Source organism: Saccoglossus kowalevskii, chromosome 17 (assembly GCF_978046115.1).
Source record: "Saccoglossus kowalevskii chromosome 17, keSacKowa6.1, whole genome shotgun sequence".
Classification (NCBI taxonomy): domain Eukaryota; kingdom Metazoa; phylum Hemichordata; class Enteropneusta; family Harrimaniidae; genus Saccoglossus; species Saccoglossus kowalevskii.
Window position 1 is genome coordinate 15,909,008 of NC_140657.1, and position 26,205 is coordinate 15,935,212.

General features: G+C 37.1%; 1 protein-coding gene across 1 annotated transcript; it reads right to left on the reverse strand.

The window, feature by feature from the left end:
* Positions 1-16,032: 16,032 nt before the first annotated feature.
* LOC100373819 (1-acyl-sn-glycerol-3-phosphate acyltransferase alpha-like) lies at positions 16,033-24,102 on the reverse strand. Its single transcript, XM_002736870.3, has 5 exons — positions 23,852-24,102; positions 19,216-19,352; positions 18,200-18,375; positions 17,714-17,894; positions 16,033-16,837 (listed from the first exon to the last, which is right to left on the reverse strand). The coding sequence occupies exons 1-5, from the start codon at positions 24,046-24,048 to the stop codon at positions 16,677-16,679; spliced, it is 852 nt and encodes a 283-aa protein (XP_002736916.2). The 5' UTR covers positions 24,049-24,102; the 3' UTR covers positions 16,033-16,676.
* Positions 24,103-26,205: the final 2,103 nt, after the last annotated feature.

The window sequence follows — 26,205 nt, forward strand, 5'->3', positions numbered from 1 at the left end:
GGCGGCCGAAGAAGGAGCTTGTGTAATCTTGATGGGTGGATTGGCTGAACAACAATTACAAACGAAAGACGCACTAGTCCCTACCTTGCCGACATTAGAAGTTTGTATTCCCTCTACGTGTATTGCAATATAGTCGAACACCAAATGGTCGGTGACGTTTCCATACCTCTCTTGAGAATAGTCAACATTGAAGGAATCCACGGAGATAGCGTCAATCACACTTACAACAAACCTTACTTCCTCCCGATTCGAACGTCGACATTTGAGACTGTGGAGATTGATATAAGGTCTGATACGGGGGAGAAGGTGCCATTTCAACGCGGACGAGTGATCGTGACGCTGAGTTTTCACAAAGCTCGTCCTTCGCTAGTGTGAAGAAAAATGAACAGACATCAACCTTACACTCCTCACGTGGGGGTTTATAGAAATTACTGCATTAATCAGATTGGACGAGGATCTGTATTTTCTGGCACGAGACTGCAACGCGCATATGGAATCAGAAGTATGTTTTCTGGATTGGCGAGATCGGCCGCACCTCTGTTAACACAAGGTCTGAAAGCAGTGGCAAAACCAGCACTCGATGCCGGTTTGGGTATTCTAGGTGACGTTGTACAAGGGAAAAACTTTAAAAAAGCGGCTTCGAGTAGAGCAAAGACTGTGGGTCATCAAATTACTTCTTCAGTATTGAGCAATTTATTTGGAAAACCTTCTCAAACGGGGCGAGGACGCACCATCAAAAGGAAGAAGACAACAACGAGAAGTGTCAATTCTTCCAAGGCTAAGAAGAGAAGAAGATCTCTGGATATATTCGACTGAACATCATGGCTTTTGTACACGAACACTCCTGCGAATGCGCAAAGACGGAACTCGATCCCTTTACTATTCCGCCGACACAGACAAGTATCGAAAAAGGAAGTTACGAAGAGGTAAACCCACTCACGAATATAGCCGATGGTCCAATCGAATTTGTAATACCTTTGACCGGAAGTGACTACATCGATATTGGTTCTATGCTTTTGCACATCAAGGCTAAAATCACGAATGCCAACGGAAGTAATTTGGCTGCGAACGCCACTGTAGCAACTGCAAACTTGTGGTTGCATTCCCTCTTCAATCAAATTGATGTGTACCTAAATGGAAAGCAGATTTTGGACGCATCTCCCACCTACTCTTACAGAGCCATGATCGAAACGCTATTGAATTATGGAGGGGACGCCAAATCAACGCAGATTGGTGCGGCGATATTTGAGAAGGACACCGCTGGAAAAATGAATGTTGCAAACCCAAGGGCTGATGATGGTGACGCTGACATGGGACTCAGTAAGACGGCCGACATGATCGGACGAATACACGGAGACATATTTTTTCAACCAAAGTATTTACTCAATGGGGTGGAAGTTAGACTGAAATTACATCGAAGTAAAAATCAGTTCTGCTAGATCAGTTCAACCGAAAATCCAGCATTCAAAGTAGTCATCACCGACGCTACTCTCCTGGTGAGAAAAGTCAAGTTGAGCCCCAGCGTACAACTGGGACGCGTTGAAGCGTTGAAACAAGGTACTGCAAAATACCCCATCGATCGATGAGTTATGAAAATCGCTTCCATCCCGGCTGGTACTATGTCATTAAACAAAGATTTGATATTCCCCGGTCAGTTGCCCAAAAGGATCATCCTGTGTCTGGTTTCTAATATGTCTTTCAACGAATCCTACGAAACCAATCCATTCAACTTCCAGAATTATGGTATCACATCACTCATCCTCAATGTTAGAGGTGAGCAAGTTCCCGCAAAGCCATTGAAGACGGACTTCACAGCAGCTGGTGGCAGAAGTTGCATCATGGCTTATTACACTCTATTTACCGGTACAAATAAAATGGGTCAAGACCAAGGCAACTGCATCACTCGAGACGAATATCCCGAAGGGTACACAATCTTCGCATTTGACCTCACTCCCGACGAATCGGCCAGCGATTATCACCTCAATTTGATACAAGAAAGAAAGATTGGTCTTGAGATTCAGTTCAGACAAGCATTGACTGAGACTGTGTCCGTTTTGATTTATGCTGAATAAGACAACGTTATCCAGATTGACAGAGACAGAAACGTATTGACTGATTTCTAGCTGTGATGGACACGAATCAACTGAATCGTATTCTGTCGACTAATCCGTACACTAGAAACGTGTTCTTCAGCGTTTATGCTAAAGATCAACTGCCTAAGGCAAAAGTGTTGGAGTATCCCGCAGCGTTCGTATCAAACACCGATGACAGTAGCGGAGGCGGGACACATTGGCTGGCTTTTTATCTGAAGGATCCCTACCGCGGAGACTATTTTGACTCGTACATGTAATTTAAGAGATTTCTCGATAAAAACGTTTGTACATGGATCTACAATCATCAAATACTACAAGCTCCGTTCTCTACAGTGTGTGGTCAATACGTCCTGTATTACTTGCTGCGCAGATGTCGAGGGGAACCTATGAAGTCCGTAGCCCACTCTTTTACACGTGATAGACATTTGAATGACCTTTATGTGAACAGATATATCGAAAACGTGACCGAACTCAACCTCCCTATTTATGACAAATATTTTTTCCCACGCAGTTTTACTAGATGACTTATGCTTTTGAAAATTATATATATATATATAATTATCGATTTCATATTATTTCTCTTTTTCTTTTTATCACAGATGAGCGATTCTGATTAGAAAAAAGTGTGTATTGACTTTTCGATGTTACTCGTTTTTTCTTGTTTTTTTATTATAATCGAATATGTATACTTTATATACTCAAAATGTCCTTTTTTTATTCTTATATTACTCAGTTTTTAAACCATTCTTTTTGATTATTTACTCAAACAAGAAACAAAACAAAAAACAAGACAAAAACAAAATGTATACTTTATATATACTCTATATTTCAATTACCCAGTTTTTAATCTATTCTTTTTGATTATTTACGCAAACAAAAAACAAAAAACAAAAACAAAATGTATACTTTATATATACTCTATATTTCAATTACTCAGTTTTTAATCCATTTTTTTTGATTATTTACTCAAACAAAAAAAACAAAAAACAAAAAAACACTGATCTTAGTAGTTTTACCCTTTTTTGTGTAATAAACTCCGTTAGTTTTCAAAATGACGTGTATTTATTAGCGTGTGTGTGTGTGTGCGTATGTGAGCGCCTTCTACAATACATTATGGAATTTTTTTCGTGACGTCCACGCTCTTCCAATTAAAAATAATTAAAAAATAAAAAAAGATCCAATTAAGAAATAATAAAAAAAAATGATGGTAATGTATGCAAATGTATTCACGATGACCTCGTTACGACCTCGTATTCACATCTATTTTATGTATGCAAATGCATTCACAATATCCCATTGTGACGTCATCATCATTCAAATTAACCCCTTTACGGCCATGGTCGCTCATTTATGCTAATTTATGCACGAATTCCCATTGTGACGTCATCATTTATGCTCATCTATGCACGGCCTCCCATTGTGATGTCATCCATCCTCGTATCACTTCATCGCATCCGAGTATGAACAGCGCCCTCATGGTCGTACCTATAGTACGACTTAAACTACTGGCATCCATCCTAGGAAATATCTTCAGAGTTTCTACATTTTAAACTGATTGCCATATTAGATCAAGCAATTAAAGATTTCATGTATAATTTCCAGACTATGGTTGTCTAGGAAACACTACACGACCCAGGGATCTTACCCGTAAGACAATGAGGTAGTCAGTGTATGGAATACTGTGAAACACGTCTTTTTGGCTAGCATGTTATTTTAGCTAATTTAGCTAACCTGTAATTTCGCTAATTCAAGATGTCGCTAATATAGAATAAAGTATAGTCTCACAATGAGATTGTTGGCATTTTAGCTAAATTAAGATTCTGTTAATTCATGTATTGAGTGGAATTCACTAAAATGGCCTGTAGCTATTTCAATGTGTTTACAGTACTTCGTAGTTCCTTTCTTTTTACCATTTCTGAGACCTGAGCCCTCAATTAAGTTCATGGGTCATTATTTTTCATAAGCGGTATCTATTTTATGATTCACCTCCTGCTAGGGATCTTCATATTAACGTTAACGTCACTGGGAGAGTTTAAAATTCTTAGAATTTTATTAGGTAGCGTTTTAGCTCTATAGAGCGTATTATTGTAATATTAACATAGTAGGGGTTCGCACTAGTCCTGTTCATTAAACTCCTATTAGGATGCCCTCACTGGATTGGTCCACAGGTTTGTGAACTTTTGTCCCATGATACTTGCCTAACATTCAGTACGGAATAGGTGAGCTTAAGTTTAAAGGGCGGTGGTCGTCGCGCTGCGCATGTGCGACATTTGTGTTGATACATATTGATTTTACCACAATCCAGTGCGCCCTTCTAATGGAAATCACTAGTTTGAGGTTTGACCTGGGCGCGACTTGCACAAATTACCACCGGTCACTCTTTTGATACCTTCCAATTACCTAAAAAATACCTAATTAAAGCTTGGCAACGTCTCAGTTTGTACTCCTTGATCTGCGCAATAGTCAAAGTCGCCATCTTTGTTTATATGAGACCCATATATCCCGCGCATGCGTGGCGCGACGACTACCACTCTTTAATGGTAAGGTAGTCCCGTTTCTCTTTCCTGACACACATGATTAAGGCCACTATTATCATTATTATTTATTCATTTCTCGGATTCCGTCAGAATTGTCAAACACACATAGCACTGATGCTCCCCTCTTGAGGGTGATTGTGAGCAATGAGTATTATAACACGGTAAAATTCCGCTACTAAGATGAAATCAATCATTTATTCATGAGAGCCATGACTTTGACACCCGCAAGTGTTTATCGGTGGGCTCAGGTAAAACAAGACAATTTCCCTCTTACTTTGAAAGTCTTTGGATGGACAACTTTCACAATAATTTACATACAGAAAACACTAAAAATAAGAGTCACGCGTTTGATATGTAAATGAGGGCAACATAGACTTGCAAGTCGCTTGTATATTTTTTGTTTCGATTTTTCAATAAAATGAAATGTTATGGGATTGTATAAATTGGCGAAAAAAAAACAACAAGACTAATACTGCAACATGGAACTCTCGAACGACTGGAATGTTCTTCAGAAATATTGCGTCATTCGTTCCGATAGTTTCGTTTTCACTCCCTTCCCCACGATGAATATCACACTACGTGACGAGAATAATTATTATAGAAACATAATAACAAACTTGAACACGTGTCGGCGGATTCTGACTACTCTCCACGGGGTCGCTGGTTCCCGTCCCATTCAATCGCCGTATCCTGCCAGCAAAACAACTACCGAAAATCCCCACAGTTAGCGAGTGTCGAGCGTACAGCATCGGCGTACATCATCGACATCAATACAGAATCATCACTATCCTACCTTAATAGCTGACACCTTGATTAGATTTGGCAGTTGGTTTGATCAGCTACTATTTTAAGGAGCTGTTACTTACCTAGAGAGATCACAAACACGAACAATAAGAAAATGGCGTTTACTAGCGACGGAACCATATCGCACGGTAGAAATAACGAGATGCCGCTCAGTCTAAGAGCCACAGCTTCCGGCACGAACATGTAACATAATATATTCAGAGAAAAGGGGAATACCCGAACATTTTTTAACACTGCCGTTAGACAACATAATGAATACACATTTATTTCCGGCTTTTTGTGATTTGCGATAATACTTTCGGGATGCGTGTTTTGTCGACGATAAAGTGTGACCCAAGGTTGACCTTGTTTGATTCCAAGAAAATCAGAGAGTGTACCCTGGAAACCTTAGGCTGTGTTTGTACAAATGAAAAGTACTGTCATGGACATATTTTTTGTGCTACTGTCCCGTAATATGAGCCGTCACCGTGACTGGTGTACATTCCTCGTGATTGACGAACTGCATCTTTACTCGCATCTTATAAATTATGCAAATTCACATTATGACGTCAGAGTCCATGACATCAATAGCAGATTTAGAACAGGAGTTCACCGTTTGTTTCGCCTGTACATTAGTTATCACCATAATGTACATGAACAAAATGACACATTAAATTGTTATGCATACTAGCTCGACGAATACAGTGTAATTAATTAGCAATATAAATCTAATGCGTTTTCCCGTCGCTGTGGCAACATCGATGAAGGTAACTGAGTTGTACACTTGACCAGTGAATACCCATCACCACAAAACTCATAATTAATTATAATTTGAAGTACGTAGATACAGAAGCCATCATCTTATAAGTCTAAATTTAGATTGACTAATTGTAGAAGTTTTACGCGATATCAATGAAAGATACAAAAATGACAATTGTACTCAATGGTTTTGACATTTTGCATTTTTAATGTATTATTACATATTGTTTAATTGTTTTCTTCCTTAATTTTTGACAAATAGACATAATTTCCAAATTGCTATTTTTTTTAATCCCATTAGATTATAGATTTGATTGCTTCTGTGAATTGAATAGAACCTGGGGATACTCCCATTGACCCCATTTGCACGTTGGGGGTCATCTTTTTAACTCCTGACTTTTAGAATTTTCGTGGGTTTTAGGAAATTAATGGCATTTGGGGGGGGGGGGGAATAATATATAATGCATAATAATATATGGAAAATTGATATTACACGGCTAAAGAGTCCCTGATAGATGGACTATGGATATATGGAAATTGATATTGCACAGCTAGGGAGTCACGGATATATGGACTGTGTTGATATGGAAATTGATATTGCATGGCTAGAGAGTCCCTGATAGATGGACTGTGTTGATATGGAAATTGATATTGCACAGCTAGGGAGTCACGGATATATGGACTGTGTTTGTATGGAAATGTATATTGCACGGCTAGGGAGTCCCTGATAGATGGACTGTGTTGATATGGAAATTGATATTGCACAGCTAGGGAGTCACGGATATATGGACTGTGTTTGTATGGAAATGTATATTGCACGGCTAGGAGTCACCGATAGATGGACTGTGTTGATATGGAAATTGATATTGCATAGCTAGGGAGTCACGGATATATGGACTGTGTTTGTATGGAAATGTATATTGCACGGCTAGGAGTCACCGATAGATGGACTGTGTTTGTATGGAAATGTATATTGCACGGCTAGGGAGTCCCTGATAGATGGACTGTGTTTGTATGGAAATGTATATTGCACGGCTAGGGAGTCCCTGATAGATGAACTGTGTTGATATGGAAATTGATATTGCACAGCTAGGGAGTCACGGATATATGGACTGTGTTTGTATGGAAATGTATATTGCACGGCTAGGAGTCACCGATAGATGGACTGTGTTTGTATGGAAATGTATATTGCACGGCTAGGGAGTCCCTGATAGATGGACTGTGTTTGTATGGAAATGTATATTGCACGGCTAGGGAGTCACCGATAGATGGACTGTGTTTACTGGAAATTGATATTGAATGGCTAGGGAGTCCCTGATAGATGGACTATGTTTATATGGAAATTGATATTGCACAGCTAGGGAGTCACCGATAGATGGGCTGTGTTTATAAGGAAATTGATATGGCAGGGCTGGGGAGTCAAAATGAAGCTTGTCACAAGATTTTGTCTGATCATGATACCCAACACTTTACATTCAGACAAATCGGGGAGAAGCTTGTATTGTTCGGCGTATTCAGTTCTTCTATGTATATAAGCCTCGAATCAATCAAAGTGCATTTGAAAAGAAATGATCTCAGTCATTTCAAAGCACTGCTTATCAAAGTAGCCTTCATCGTCCGATCGCACGATTCTGCATGCGCCCGTTCCACTCCCGCGGTCGCGGAGGAGTAGATAAGCTGGTACATTCAGCCGTACATTATACCTTGAATATTCAAGATAGATAGTCGTAGTTAAGCCATACATTTTAAATAGCTAAAAGGTTAATGACACAGGCTAGACACTCACTAACAAATGCTAGCGATGTAATGAATGTGAGCACGTTTGGAAAATATAATCTGTATGGACTGAATACTGCTTTTTCGGCCCGAGATCGTGCGGCGGACGCGACCGAGGGCTACATAAAGGTTTTATCACATACCTTATCGGTTTACATGTAATTTCAATTCTATAACGATCTGATCTCAAACACACGACGTAATTTAGAATGACGCGTTTTGTTTTGATTGATGAAAGTCAGGCGCGCTGTGCCGGGCGTGATACGGGAAATTATTGCTCTGATATGATGGCGTACTTCCCATGGCGTTACGAGGTTGGGTAATCAAGGTACTAGTATGTGATTACTACCTTATATCAGGCTTATACTAAAATATGTTTTGATATTTAGTGTAGTAACAAATTCTCACTTCTGGACCGATTAGACTTAAACTATACCACATTTGAGATATAATTTTTGGTATGTGTTGGTTCTTGGATATTTTAGCTTCGTCGTCCTGTATTTCGTTTAGTAATTCGGATTTCCAAGATTGCGTAAAAACGGATAGTTTAGCGTTTTTAATGCCTGGGCTAAATCTTTTGCTGAGGGACGGCCGCTTAGGCATGTGCACTCTAACTTGCAGCACGTCAACCTAAACGCGTTAGGCAATCATGCAACAAATTACTTTGTACTAAAGTACGTCCAAGGTCTTCACTTTTTCATAACATAAAATGGTTTTCATCCTCCTTATTATGACACCCCCAAAAGCGAGTAATTTGCATTCCCCTCAGAGGTGACTCAAAACAGTTTTTATGCTTCACGTGTTTATTTGCTTTCAATTACGCCTTGACCACGCCTTGGTTGTCGTCACTGGAATTTTGTGATAACGTTTTGGCTTCAATTCACGTAGCTATCGCTGAGAAAATTTAAAAAAATCGTTAATTTTTGTATATTTAAAACTATCAAGCCGGAAATCAAAACAATGCGTTTGATCTTTGTCGCCATCTTTATTAAATTGCGTTTTTAAGTCACGTGTCACTGATTGCGTTTTTACAGTCTCTAAAGTGAGCTTCAAAGAATGCAGTCGCACCAGAGATAACCAGAACATTGAAACATTCAGTTGTGAAATTCAAGTGCATTTAATTGTGTGTGTTTTTTTGAGTCCCTCAAATTTGTTTTTGGCCTTTGTCAATCACCCTCCACCAGAGTGAACAAGACATGAATGTCATAGTCCCCTTCATTTTATTATAAAATACTCATATTGAAATAATACATGGCACATCTGCAAACAGTTGAATTAATATGTACTCTATGTGGGTATAACTCATCATAAAGTGATTTCCTTTAATCTAGTATTGTACTGATATAACTGAAAACTTCCATTGACTTGGGTCCAAAATCTCAGAGCACACAAATGCAACTAAAATATGTCTCATACATGCATACATGCTCAAGAAACTGCATTCATAAATCTGAGTAAACCTTTATGTACCTTTAATAACAACTTGATTTAATTCAGGTGTTTGCATATTACCAGGACCTCGGTTTGTTTCATTATCATCACTATAATTCCCATCAAAATGTAGCCCTGACCTCCTCTACAGTTTCCACTGCGATTTGTAATTGTACGACCAATTTATCCACTGCTTGACAACTGAAGCTGGCCAAGATTTATAAACAGTAACTGTTTACACCAATCTTCAACTTTGTGACCTGGTATTTCACTGATGGCTCTTTATAATGGCATTGGAATGAATTTTACAGTTTGAAGACACAATGTTTGACCACTTTTTCAAGATTTCAGCATTAATTCTTCATAAAACCAAACAAAAACCCTGTGGCCCATCACTGAATCAGATCAAGGTCATGACACCACTGAAAACCCTAGCATTACCATCTAACCTAATTATTTATTCTGAGCATGCTCAGTTGTTCTCTTAGTGTTGTTGGGAGAGGTAATTTTGAAAGAAAATCATGAAAAAGACCCCCTTAGGATTTTCAGATCAAGAAAAAAAAATTACGTGCATATTCAACTAAGTGTTGTTGATCAACCTGCAAAGTTTCATCGATATCTGCTGCAGAATTTCTGAGAAAATGTTAGATACGTCATAGACGGAAACCGGAAATGAGAAACTATACTGTACATCCCTTTTCAAGATGCGCCTGAAACAGGGGCTAATTACAGCACTAATGTTTGTTCCCCTGGAATCTGTAATCAAATAATACAATTGGTGTTAGTATCAAATTTTCAACTTTACATTTAGGTAACATTTATGTATGTCTCTTAAGAAAGTTTTCCAATTTTCTGCATTATCATGTTTTCAACGAAATCATTATATAGATACCGGGGGTAGGTAAAAAATACAAAGTTTTATAATACCTTATGGGCCCGAAAACTAGCAAAGACGGGAAGTAAAATGTTGCATTTTAAGTACCATGTTCATTTATCTTTGAATATTCCTCACCAGAGTTAATTACTAGTACACCACGAGTATTTGTTCTTCTGGAGTAATAAAACTTAAAATTCGTAAATGTTTGTTTCGTTTTGGGTCTCACTAGTAACTGCGCTCCTAAATAGAAATATCCCATCTAATCGCTGGGAAGATTTGGTGAAAATTGTTCGTTTTCTGGCCTCGTCCTTTTTTCGCTCGGAATGTACAAATATCAGTTGCCCAAGTAATAAACGCATCTTAAAAAAAACCCACAATGAATACTTCATCAATGCAATCTAACAAAACATAATCATACAGTAACCAGCAATATTTTAACAAATTAAAATAACTCACCATAAATTTGAAACAAAGTTCTTAAGATACAGTGCTCCAAATAAACACGTTTGGTAAATCCAGTCAAGTCAAAATGGCCGCGGCACTATGTGCAAAATCGCACACTATGATGGGGCGTTGTCTCAGCAGCAGGACGAATGGTCGACCGTGTTTTAGACACGTGGTGTTTACATCAAGCGATGACCACGACCTTGACCAAGAACTAGCGGTGCCTGGTTCAACTTAATTAAAACAATTCTGAAGAAATGACGTGTCAATGTCTTCTGAGCATGCGTAGAACGCTTTTTAGTAACTTGATTCAACATTATACATGTTTCCCAGCGATTAAAACAGGATTTTTAGTCGTTGTATATACTTTTCCTAAAATTGCAACCTTAGAATGACATACAAAATGAAATCTAACAGTCTGATTGCACGTTTGCCATGACATATTACCATCCATGCTGTTAGCTGCATAAAATAACATAAGTAGCAGATGGTGTCTGCCATCCAGGGACGGTTTTCAGAACAACTACTATATCATTTCCGAAAGTTCGGAAATTATATATTTCCCCAAAGCTAAAGCTTTGGAAATAATAAAACAAGCACAATAAACCGACCCAACTACAACTAGGTTTAAGCTGTCCAATAAATAAATAAAACAAGACATTCCCCGTAATTTAATTATAAAATACTCTAGTTAAAATAATACATGGAACATCTGCAAACACATTCTGTTTATGCCAATCATACTTAACTGATAACCAGAGTTGTTCATCAGATAAATAAACATTGACAAAGCAAATAAACCAATGCATGTACAGAGATATAATATATAATATATATAAAATGCCTGCTGCCCCTGTGATTCATACCTTAGATAATAATAATAATAATAATAATAATAATAATAATAATAATAATAATAATAATAATAATAATAATAATAATAATAATAATAACAATAATAATAATAATAATAATTGTATTGTTATCGAATCTCTGTTGTCAACAGAAAATTCAGTTGACAAAAATGTTATTTATTTATTTATTTATTTATTTATTTATTTATTTATTTATTTATTTATTTATTTATTTATTTATTTATTTAGTTATTTATTTATTTAGTTATTTATTTATTTAGTTATTTATTTATTTATTGTTCTGATATGAGACAGCTGGTAAATTTATTTATTCAAACTTTGTTCTCACATTTGTAGATAAGTTGACCAAGTTCAACCTTAAAGGGGCACTTCCAATTAAGCCTAATCTCACAACAAATTTACTTTCTGGTTTAAAATTACAATGGATAACAAAAGATAGATTAACTTTATAAACAACAATAGTGTCCCGTAATTCTTTGGTGCAATCCATGGGATTGAGCTGTTCCCGCTCTCTCTGTCACTAATGAATGCTTATCTTCCTCCCTGTCCCGCTAATCCCACAAAACAACAACTGATATAAACATACAATTTGCTTGATAGAGATAGGGATAGGGATAGAGGGACTGTGTTTAAATATAACAAAAAAAAATTAACATAACTATTGAATTGCAAACCAAGTACACGTTAGTCTGTTCGGTCATTTGTGTCAAACACAGAGCTAGCTCCATATGCCATAATTTGAAACATCGCACGCTTCGTAATACATGTATTACATAGTCGGGCACAAATTACGCGGAACTACACTAATTTAAGTTGATGATGGCCCACTAGTGAACAAGAAAACCAGAATGTTGCTAAACGGTTTTGAAGAAAATCCGCCTGTTTCCGTTGCGTCGGTCTCGTATACAATAAAACTGAGAACGAACCTTTCCGTGCACATTCCGTATAAACACTACTCTTCCAGACTGCTTATATAACAAGTGGGAAAATAGCTCCGGCTTCACATTTCCGTCACAAGTCGGTTAAAAAAACGTAAATTTACTATTGCCCTCAAATTTCCATACTACAGCTCCGGCTTCACATTTCCGTCACAAGTCGGTAAAAAAACGTGAATTTACTATTGCCCTCAAATTTCCATACTACCCGATTACTGGTCATGAAAATGAACACATCTTGTGAACTTATGATAGAACTTATGTCGATTGTACACATAAGTTGAAAACCGTCGCTAACTTTCTTTACAGGCCACTTGGTTGTACTACTGCCCAGTACTGATGTCTATGAATTTCATACTGGTTTAGGAAACGTGAGGCGTATTGTTTCATGGCAAGTAAAAATAACTAAAATGAAATGAAAGTGAATTTAAAAAAATCAAACAGATCTTACTGTTTTTCGGGCTCTCGATTGTGTTGTTTTACTATCATTGCACATTATATTACATATTATATTAAAAGAAAACGATGTTACATGTATGTATAACTTATTCAAATGCATTGTAATTTTAGGTAGCATATAGTTGAGTTACGAGTCTGGCCCAAACCCCCTCTATCCACTGACTGGTCTTAGGTTTCAAACATCGCTGTCTTACATCATGTCCCAAAGTTATGATTCTTCAGCATTTCGACAAACTTCGGAAATTATCCGAAAGAACTGAGCGTATGCAGAACAAGGGTAACAAACATAGCACCAGGCGTGACATGAGCTTTCTTTTTTTACCTCCATGGTTAGACAAACGTAACGATAATGCTGTTTGTAAACCAACAAGCTTTGTAGATTGAATAAACATCTAGGGGATTTACATTTACGTTTACTCAAACTGAGATTGACAGGCATTTTGCATACATTAGCCGCCATTTTAAACTCGTGGTTATTACTTGTCGCGGCACGTTTCGACCGAAAAACTCAACATTTATATATCAAAAGTTCAAGCAGATGAGTGTAATCGCTAGCGTACATATTCATGCCCCGTAGCTTAGGCCACGCCCGAGAAGTGTACCGAACATCACTGTTTCTAACTGGTGTCACCAAGTTGCATTGATGTTGTCATGAACGTAAAAGTTCGCTTGAAATAAAACTGCCATCATCTTAAAACTAACTCGTACCCGCTTCTGAAAATTTGCAAACTATTCTGTCTAAGCAACAATAACGAGCATGCAAATTATTTAAATTATCTTTAACAATAGCGTAATATATTCATATTTCTTGTGGGTATTTTGGAAATTGAAAAAAAACTATGTCGCGATCATAATTGAATCTGTGAAACACACACGTACCATCTTTATTTCAGTCCATTTTCTCTGTAAAATCATATTTTTCAACTGAAAATCCCCGTTTCTCAGCTGTTAAATAGTTCTTCTAGCTGGCAGTGCCCTCGTTTGTACCTGCCCACACTCACTCCTCTATATTTTAAAAACTGCCGCTGACTTCTTCCGGGTTGCATGTCTACCGTTGCTAGGTAGGTTACCCTGCCCATTGAGGTAAAAATAGAATTACATCGCGTCTGGCGTTAATTCGGGAATCGGGGTGCTTTTTTAACCACAAACTCCCGGCACTCTTTGCGCGACCAGCAGCGTCAAATATTAGATATGTTGAATTGTCTGCTCTCGTTCTCACTCAGTAAAAACACCGGTGTTTGAGGATTGAATGCTGTCCTTCCTGGTTATCAGTTAAGTCTGATTGGGATAAACAGCACGTGTTTGATTATGCAAATTAAAAACAACAGCTTAAATGTACAGAAAACGGAAAAGTTGAAACGGTCAAGGGTCATGCCGTAAAAACGCACTTTATACGCATGATACTAGTATTTAAACTGTACAGAGATGTTATATAATGCCTGCTGCCCTTTGTGGTCACACTGTACCATCGTCGTCACGGAGGTAAAAAAGAATTACTTCTAAGTTCTACCGATAAGTTGTTTGAATATTACATTTATCTTATCCAGGGTATCTTATACTCATTTATAATTGTAGTAATGTAAGTACATTTTGGCGGGAAACGTAATTTCAAACTCTTGTTCTTGAGCGAGGATAACCGTGTCGTGAACTCGCAGTGGTTCGTAACCAGTCTCGTGATTGGTTCTTGACACATTCTGAACAGGCCACGCCTTCAACTGTGCCGTGCTTTCTGGTGTAACACAAGCAGAATCTACAAACAACTCCTGAATGTCAATTTTTTGATGGGTGTCTTCGAAAGTAGTACCACCCGAACTCCACACTTCATACACTAGTGTTTGGAGTTAATCTCCTTCCCATAGGTCTTTGCGCTTTACGAAATAGTACCTCTGCCACAGGTAGCCTTCAATTTTGTGGTCAATCACCTCACTACGCACGGCCAGTTTCCTGTACTTGTTTACATTTGAAAATGTATTACAAAAATTGGAAAGAACTTATGTGACATCCGAACTATTTATAAATGGCAGACTTCAGTAAAAACGTAAATGCGAACTATTTTATCGCGGACTATGTTTTGCAAGGTAATGTTATTGTAGTGAAATGGCGCACGTGATACACCAAACCTGGGAATAAAAAACATTCTGTTAACGTATATACTAGAAGTTGGAAAAGAAACATTAAACACTAATTTCACTGAAATTTCATCTTGTATTCTGGTGAATATTTCAAAACTATTTCTACTTGAGCGGGTTCGATTTTCCGCGTCTAACAGCCATAGAACACAAAGGTCATAGTAAGTTTATAAAGTTAGTAATTTATTGTACAATGTAATGCTTTGGCTTCTAGGAACAGATTGCACTTTCTAGCGCAAGTCATGTATATTTTAATAAAATTAACTGAACATTGTATTCGGAGTCAGGACGTAAAACATAATAATAAAGTGATTAAAGTAAATGTTGTAAACAAGTACATTCTTAGGGACGACGTCAAAAGATCGATGTCGGATAAAAACTTATTTCCTTTAGTTTGGGGGTGGGATGTTTTGACCTCAAAAAGTTTCCATCCTACAAAAACGATTTTATTTTTTAATGAAGTCAAAAAAAATCTTGGAGTATTTGTAGTTCATTTTTTTTCTACCCAATCATGGACAGAAATAACCGAAAAGGGAAAAAAACAGAAAAATGGTTTGGTTCGAGTGTAAATCTGTGCGTCAAATGAGGCGCATTTGTAAAATCTTTTTACACCCACCCGACAACCAACTGCTATGCAATACTACTGTCCGATTATCAATTTGTATTTAATAGTGAATGCAGTCTGACGCCATGACCAATATTTATCAATGTGGGGGTAGGGGGTTTGGAAAAAAACTAAAGGAATTAAGTTTTTTATCCGACATCGATTTTTTGACGTCGTCCCTTATATCAAATCGTGTACATGTGTATATTCTTGATTATTGCTTCGGATGGGGGAGGGCCCGCTCAACTTCCAGTTTGGTACAGGTATGTGACATGTAGGTCGAACCCTACGGATATTATGGAACATTTTCACTAAATAACACTTGCAGTCTGATGTACTCAAGATAGCACTTTATTGTTAATGTGGCGTAGACTTTAAAATAACACAGTGGAAACTCACACAATGTAATACAACTCTGAAACTTAACTATAATTTAATAAAATTTTAGTAACGATCAACTTATGAATATTGATTATTGTTATTTATTATTATTCATTTATTATTTGAAACTTATATAGCGCTATGATTCCAGAAAGTCAGAGGAGCTTTACAATGATAGGAATTACAAAAATAAATAATTGAAATTTATTGGTGATAGTTGCAGGCTTCTTGAAATACATGATTCTTCAGTTTCTTCCTAAACACATAAAACGAATCACACTTTTGCATGTCAAACTGTTCCAGAGTTTTGGTGCAAGATTCGTTTTCCATAAGATGACTTTGTAAAATGTTGTTCAAGTAGAAGTTGTGTTTTGGAACGGAGTAATCCTGAGTGTCACAGTGTAACTCCTGCTTATTGCTATTGAGAGGGACACCCACAGAACTCGTGCCGGACAGGGCACTATAATGCCCGGACCACCATCCATCAGTTTCATAATACACCACCTTCAGTATGGAAACATTTGGATCAATGCGATGTTAATCAATAGATGTATACATTTACAGTGGTTGGGCGTTACCAGGCAACGTTGTTGTTATGACCGGTGATCATTTCTGTTAATAGCGTCCGTATCTCGGGATGTGTCTTCGTATACATCTATCATGGATTGTCTCGTTTTCTCAGCTAATGTCGGTACATCTTCCAAAGTGAGTCCAAACGTGTCCACGTGTGGCATCACGGTTACTGTAAATTTACCTACAATTACAGCAAAAACGTAATTTACTTATATTATGCAAATGATAGCAAACTTTGCATTCCCTTGAAAAATGGTGGCGCCCTCGTTGACAGTCGTAATGTGTACAGTAGTGTTAATCGAAATGTTACTTCTCCGTGTTATTACTGTGTTATCTTACTGTGTTATTATACATTAGAATATTTAATAACCTAATTTATCGTGTAATTTTTGTTTTCATATCACATACATTCAAAACATATCCAGAAAAACATGACCATCGATAAAATGATGAAATATTGGCGTAATTATCTGTGGTGCGTACGCAATGATGGTGTTTCGATTGCATTCGGGCGGGGGGGGGGGGGACTTAAGTACCTACACATTATTGTTATACCTCATGACCATGACAGCCAATCAGATTTGAGCATTACAGGCATTAATGTGTCTTGTACCTGTTGACATATTCGTATGTCTACCTCCACTTGGGTCCGTTTCTCCCGAATTTACGCACGATACGCACCAAAATTTATAAAATACTAGTTTTCAATGCTTCTTTCACTATTCGACTATCTTATTGAAGAGAGACCTAGGACTAGCGCGCTCGGCTAAGCGCTTTGAAACATTTGATCCATGCTAGCGCAATTCGTCTCTCTAAAAAATCTGAGAGTCGTGGTCGAATATTATTAATAGTTTATTTACTAGCCGTGTGCAGCGTGCTTGAGTGCCACCATGAGTAATTTGGTATATACCAGTATAAATGTTCACCCACAAAATTATTGTTGGTATTGACTGGCATTACATACTTATATGCCACTTTTGGCTGTTGCACCCACTGAATGCATACACAGAAACACATTATATATTTCACGTAGGTGATTCGTGCTGGGCTCACTTACCTTGTGTGAATATTTTTTCCTTATAACTAAAGAACTTCGACTGAGAAGAACAGACGACTGGAACGATCGGGACCTGAGCATGAACAGCTAAATTAAACGCACCCTTTTTGAATGGCAACATTGGATCTGAACATTCAGTGTTGTCCTTTCGTATACCTTCCGGAAATATCCAAACTTTAGCCTATAAGCAACGAGAACCATGGCACGAAAAATCAGCTAATGTGATGACGTATATAGCGTCCTATGGATAGCTTCTTCCTCTGTGGTGGCGCAGATTACGTCACGGTATACACGACATAGCTACTTGCAATCGCCTTTTTACCACTCTTTTCTACGCTCACGTTATTTTTTACTTACTCTCTGAAAATAGCAAAAACCCTAGACTAAAGGATATTTATTTAAATCACACTCCATCTATCATAATGGTATAGGGTTTGTGCACCGTCCCCCAAGGTGTTGGTCTGTGTTAAAATCATGGTCACTCACATTTTTTTTCTTGATTATTTTCATTGTTTCCTCCAGAGCTTGTTTCGCTTGCGACCTATTGCTTCTATCAACGAATATCACTCCGCAAAGAATACACAACAGTCCAACAGTTCCGGCGAATTTCGTCGACTTCTTCATAATAGCAGTGCACCGCGGTGGCAATATTTCCATCATAGCTAAACGAATACACAAAATATGTTTAAAGGGTGGTGGTCATCGCGCTGCGCATGTGTGAACATTGATTTTCCTACAATCCCATGCGCTCTTCTAATGGAAATCACAAGTATGAGGTTTGACCTCAGGGCGCGACTTGCAGTAATTACCGCCGCTGATTCCTTCGATACCTACCAATCACCCAAAAATACCTAATTAAAGGTAACGACTCAGTTTGTACTCGTTGATCTGCGCAACAGTCAAAGTCGCCATCTTTGTTTATATGAGACCCATATATATGCATGCGTGGCGCGACGACCACCGCCCTTTAAAAAAACCTTAACGACAGTTATACAATGTTTTGTCAAAACCATGATCGTTCATGTCAGTATTTTTGTTGATGTCGGTGATTCGTAAAAAAAAATGTTTGGCTGGCACTGCAAATATACTTTTAGTCATTCAAAGCATGGCTGTCTGCATCACCGATTGTTTTTAAAATACGATAACAATAGTTGAATCACCCCGCCAAATCATTTGACAATTTTGACATGTTACTTTTCATAGTGGCAACCAATCGTAGCGAGCAAGAACGTTTCAAGTTGATTGCATAGAACAGCCGTTGTGTTTTTTTGTGTTCTTTGTGCGTCAATTATATATTTGACGTAACATAACGTTCGTCAAAATGTCAAGAACGAATCGGTAAAATATGCTTTCCGAACACTGAATGGCGGAACAATACAGCGTTAAGTACCGGATCGTCTGCATGTCACGGCCGTACCGAGTTTGTGCCGTACACTTGGACGCCTTACGCTGTTGACATCAATTAGCCAATTAGATGATCTCTCACATAACTCAGTACTTACCCATATTATCCATGTTACTCTGGTGGTTACATATTATAATATACGGAGTTTCTGATTGGAGACGTTCGATGTGACGTACATGAATCTTGATTCCAAACAGGTGTTTAACTGATTCCCGTGTAAACAGAGCTGCCCACCTAAGCATGTTTGTAACAAAATAAGCACAGTCAAATACATCGATATTTTTTTTAATTATTATATACAACAATATGGGACATGTGCTGTTGACCCATTAAGCCGATGAACACATTTACTTGCAGTTTATAATTAACCAACAAACATGTTCATGTCTTCCTATTTCAATAAACAGATTATGAGAAGAACATATCCTCGAAAATGCAGCTATATAATTTGAAAACATAAATGCAAGTCAAATATTGGGGAGTATGTGGGAAGATACAATGTCGTCGTTCCAAACTTGTTCGGCACAGTCTTTAATTCACTGTGTGATCTATGAAAGAAACAGACTTTTTGATCTCCCACACATTGGCTGAATCCAAAGCGAAAAACTTTTACACTGCACGCCCAATTTACCGGACGTTATAACACGTTGATCGGATAATCTTTTTAAACATTAATTAACATTAACATCTATTGGCACCCATTTGTAGTAATTTCAGTCAGTAGCTAAGCATCTTTTAAAGCAAAGTTTATATAGAGAAATTGACCAAATTCACAAACAAGCTGATAAATCGCCTGAGATAGTACTTACACCGAATAGAAGTTTACAAAATTGATTCTGATTTTTTCAAATTTGAGGATCGTTCACATATCCCCAAATGTCACTACAATATAATCAGATTGGAAAATTGATGGAATCAAATAATTTGAATGAATCAGATATTGTCGATGTGTACTAGTATATGGCTACTGACAGTGGGGACAATTACGATGAATATATTTGATATCTACATAAAGTACTCGACACTGGGGATTGGAATGCACAGGTAGTTTTATGTTTGGTAAAAACCATTACATTTTCCGATGCCATTTTGGGCACTGAAAATAATTTCACATATTACAGTGTTTACGATAATTCGTCGTGGATGGATCATTGAGTGGCTACATCTTCTGCGCTCATAAAAATACTCACTAATATTCTTGGTCGAAACGTTTCCCACTGAGTATTACTTACAAATGTGACTGTCCACTCCTAATTGACTATTTAATTGATAATTTTCGAGGACTTTATAGACTGGTCTAGTGTAAATAATTCTTACAGTAAGTCTCGGAAGTATTGGGGCAGCCAATTTGCAAATTCGCTGGCGAATTGGCTAACTGCTTTAGTTTTGACTAAACAGTTGGTTTTTGAATATCGCTGGCGGCGACTCGTGGTCGCGTCCACCTGGTACATGCCTAGATTCCCCTGAACGAGGCGTGATAATATAAAAAGTAGTTTCCTTGGTCAGCCTGAGAATAGCCACAGTCAGCTGGCGTACAAGCGATAATATGATGAATGCGATTAATCTACCAATATTTACTATATAGGCCGGGGTAGCCATCGTGAGCACAAACTAAATAAAGAGTCAAGATGAAAAACTGTTTCCTACAAATCAGGGAGAAAATCAGGGTAACATTAGGTTTTTTGTGGGCAATCCTTTGCATACGAACACCTTATTACACGAAGAACATAAAACACTTTCTCTGGTATATTTGAATGCAAAATTCCCATCCAGCTGTAAGACCGGCCCTACTGTTATATAGATTATATTATATATAGTGGGCGTGACCAATAGACGGCGCCAGTGATATAGTGAAAACCAAAGCAGATATCCAATTCGCTATCGAGTTTGCAAATTGACTGCCCCAATACTTCTGAGACTTGCTGTAATTTGTTTTCAAAATGGGCATTCTACTGTTGTGTGTATTTTTAGCCCTGTAATGCAGATGTTTTATTTCTTTGTTAAAAATTCAGAGGACTGTATTAACTACAGATGCATGTTTCGTAAGCTATTACATGAGGAAATATTACACTATTTACTTCAAGTTTTTTTTGTTTACTGTACTGATGAGGCTGTGACGCGCATGCTCTTATTTCCTGTACGTATTTACGATTTTGTTCACGTTTTAGTCTTAAACTCTTTTTCTTAAGTCGAGGCATTCTAAATAATGATAATATTGAAATGACACTTATATAATTGTGCAAAGTTAACTTAATAGTCTGGAAATTAGCAAATACTGCTCAGTTAACGGCTACTATATATGCCAACTTACAGTATTAAATTATCTTATGTGACTTAATAGGATATAATTTTACATGTTTAAGAAAATAACTACAAAAAATCAAGAAAAATGTGTTTGTACCGATGACAATACCCATACATAAAAAAAGACAAGTGTAAAGGTTTTAAACACTGCAGCTATTTGAGAAGATTACTGCTCACAGTATAGACTGTTAAGCACATGTTGAAAAATGTGTTTGAAATAAACTTTGAACAGATCTAATTACCATACAGTGACTTTTTCACAAAGGTAAAATATTAACTTGAGTAAAAACAAAGGCATTTTTCTATAATGAACTTAAGATGGCGCTGGTTCCAATAAGATGAAAATGTATACTAATCACACAACAAGGATTTCAAAACAACTATTACACCATAGATTTTCTGATTAAATCTTGATACAGATTAGGGGGATTGAATTTCAAAACATTAAAATTACTTTTCTTTAATTAAAAACAAAACGTTTTAACTGAAAAAAACAATTTCTCAATATCTCATTATTTATGCATGTAAAGTGCACCAATATTGAACTTGGTTTTCCTACACCTATGTTGAATTAGATCATGAAACAAATTGATGTACAAGTATGTCTAAAATATAGGTGTGTGTGTCCGTGCGTCCGTGTGTCTGCGCGTCCGGACCTATATCTTAGACATGCTCGTACATCAATTTGTTTCACGATCTGATTCGAGATGGCCAAATGGTGGCCATTTTTGTACTGGATTTTGCTCAAACTTTGTGCATATATTGGACATTGATGCACAGCATTTTGTTTTTCCAGATCGGATTCAAAATGGCCGATGAATGCGGTTTAAATTTTATATATTCAGTATACATCATGTCACAGAAATACAGATGTATTCAAAATGGCCGACTGGTGGCCATTTTGTTTTAATTATTGCTGTTCCAGAGCAATATCTCTCAATAAGTTCTCGTTAGACGATCAGATATAGGTGACTGAAGGTCAACTTTTTTAATTCATCATAATCAAGCATCATCTTCTGGATCTATATATCTGACATTTTTATGTTCCAACAATATTTACTACCTTATACTAAAATATGTTTGGATATTTAGACTTAAATTCCCACTTCCGGTCCGGTTAGACTTAAAATACACCACGAATATTCACTTTTAAGATATTTTGAGAGTTTCGCGATTTCGACATCGAAAATTCCTCTGCTTCATTATTTGCTGAGGGTCGGCTGCTTAGGTATGTGCTCTGTAACTTGCAGCACATGAACCTAAAAACCTTAGGTAATCAAATTCACAAGAAGTTGACTATGATACGGGTATTGCTAAATCGCCAGCTGTGAAATTTATCAGGATTCCCATAGGAAGTTACACATCATTCTAGCAAGAAAAAATATTGATTACTTTTGTGCAGATTATATAATAAAATAATTAATATTTCATTTTTGTTAGTGTATCTTTAATTTTATTTATTAAAATATGTACACATTATATCTAATTGGGGTGGGAATTGCCAAGCCAGTTTATAAAATTATAAACAAATATTTTCGTAAATAACACTGACCGTGAGAAATGTTACTTACGGAATATTTTATATTGCAATTTCTTTCAATTTTAATTAGTTGTATTGTATTGCATTGCATTAATAATAATGTAAATTTATATATATATACATTTCTTTATTTCATTGTCGAGACTGAGTTATACATTTGTTACGTACTATAATTTATCTATATTGGAAAACGGTTATGGAGATTATTAATTTTAATAAACAATATTAAACTATCCTTTGCAACACCAATAAGATCATAATGATAATGTTTCTTGGGCTTTGTAACTATGGGCATTATCAGAGCATGGGTCTTATTTTGGAACTGCACAAATCATATGGGCAAATTTATAGCTTCTGAGGATGGTATTCCAAGAATAGCGCAAGTTGTTAAAGAAACATAAAACTTTAATTCTCAACAACGATGAAAGGACTAGTTACTGCGACAAAGCCCCACTCCCCGCGAGACCCACCCAGTACGAAACCCACTTACCGCGGGAGCCACTTACCGCGCTAGTAGCACGGCTCTTTTATCTGGGTTTTGTTAACAACGTCATATAGTGTAAACCGAAATGTAAATTGGCTGATGTCCAACACATTGAGGCCAAGGCCAACGAACTTTTGTGACATGATACACATATCTGATCCACTGATACTATAGCAGATCCAATAATAATACACCCACAGTCAGCTCGAGTGTGCTTTATATAGTAGTCTGAGGCGTGTGTAGAAAAGGGATGATCATTTGACGGAGCTAGTTCTGGATCGTCAAAGTGTACGGTCATTGGGCAACTGAGGCTGTTCCATATACCCTCCCTACTCGGCATAGTGGTTAAATATTCTAAACATGCCATTGATTTGGGGGCTTTGTGAGGAGCGATTATGAACTTACCTTCCATTATCAACGTCACCTGGCTTCAGAAGGCAAAACGGTATACTTAAACACCCAATGACCATATAGCAACTGTTGTACAGAAAATACTTTACGTAAAACCGCAGCGTTCGCCAGTATACGACAATGACGGGCATCAACACACACAACAACACAGGGAGAACGTAGAACAACGTAATGACGACGGTAGCCGCCATGTTGGTATACAATGTGACCTACATGATTACTATTATCCCATGGTCATACCACGATCTCATTGAATCCCTTAACATCACATGCTCTGTGTCACTAGGTTATCGGAGGGGCAAGCGTTGGGGGGGGGGGGGTTATGGGGGGGGGTGACTTAAAAAGCAATGGCGCACTGACTTCGTCGAACTCATAAATGATACCGTTCTAGGATACGTAAGAGTGTTTTGTTTACAGTTGGTGACATGGGGTCTATACACGATAACCGGGCGCTCCTTGACTTACTCCCCGATGATACATCAAATCACATCTTATCTCTTAAACAAACAGGGGTTTAGAGTGCTTAAAAAATTATATACTGCGGCCAATTTCTTGATGGTGTATATATTGCTCGGGGTGGTAGTTCCACATTCGTAAAATGATATGCAACTTTACCCATATGCCATGGATGGGTTCCGTCATTTGCCCTTGTATAATAATTAATATAAAGTAGGTTATCGAAATTATTATTAACAGAAAGTGTTGCTCAAACATGAAAAGTAGTTGAACTCTGGTGACCGTGCCTTTTGTTATATAATATAATTCCCTTTATCATAGTTTGTTTCAACATAAATATGCAGTCATAATTAATTTTGAATACAAACAAGTTTTGGGGTTGAACCAACAGTGGGGAATCAGTCTACCGAATGTCCTTAAAAGATGTAAATATCTTACAAAAACATTGGTGCCTAATTTGTTTGATTATTTTAAGGGAGACAATTTCCAGCATTATTCAAAGTAATTCAGATATTTTAGTATAAAAACAAATGTCTCATCTCAGAAAAACGTACTGCATTTAGACGTGAATAGATTCGTAGAACAAGCAAGATAACAGAAAATCATAGCTGCTTTTGCTCAAGTATTTTGTACAGGTGTCTGACTGAGATAAATTACTGAGATAAATATGAACTACCTTATTATATTCATTGTGACTACTGTAATATTTGAAAAGTAAAAAAACGCCCTCTATGAATAGCTATCATGTTACAGGCTCTGCTTTGTATGCAAATCAACTTAAATAGTTAGTTCGTGTCCAGTGGAGAGAGGAGTCAACAGTACTGTTGCCTTCTCAGAGTCTTCAAACACTGCAATCTTTGTTTTTGAAGTGCGTGTTTAAATTATTATTATAAAAGCTATCATTCTGTTCTAATAGCTGAAACAAATTCCTGTGAATTTTCATTTGTTGAATGGACTGTTTGTCAAATACAGAATACCTATTTTTGAGTACAATTTTCTTTTCAAAATGTGGATGCAACGTTTTGCTTTTCATGTATTATTTTTGATTTAATAACTTTGGACTAAACAGATTTTCTATTAGCTTCAGATCTTGATCAAAGTTTGGCTTCCAGGTCATAGGAGTGCTTATATTGATTTTCTGACATTTTGTTTTCTGTAAAGATTTTAGGTTTGCAAATGTGTATCAGACTGTGCAAAAATTCTCCATAAGTTGGTTTTGAAACCCAGTCTAGTATTCCCATGGGATTTTGGAGATACATTGCCAAGGATATTATTACAAGATAAATGATTTACTTCATTGAACACATGAAACAATGCATATTACCTCTGGGATCAGCGACCTTTGAACGGGATCAGTCAAGTAGAAACAGTCAAAATATTTTATCAGATTTCTCAATTTTTGCATGATATTTTGGAATAGAATTAGTAAACGTTATTGTGCACACATTAACAACAACGACGACAGACATTTTCCCCTTTATATACCTTTTATTTCCATCTTTGATTATACGGGCAAGATAAAAATGCACCCTCGGGAAACAACTCGTACCAAATGTAGAAACTGTAAATGCATTAATTAATCGCTAGTTTTTAATTTTTTTTTCGTTGATAAGTGAAATTCGCTAAATTCACGTACACTTGTAGAATAACAATATAACTCGCTGTTTCCTGCCAAGTTTGTCAACCCAGACACCTACAACCCATGAACTTTTCGTTCTCATCCACACACATAATTATTTACGCATTATGCCTGAGTTACGTCTTGATTTCCCGTGATCGCGCGATATTCACCGCATCATACCAGTCACACACCCTTATCTCATTATCTGCCATTGGCTTAGCCGACATCGAAATCCAGCTCTGCATTTTTAAAAGAGTACATTTTCAAATGT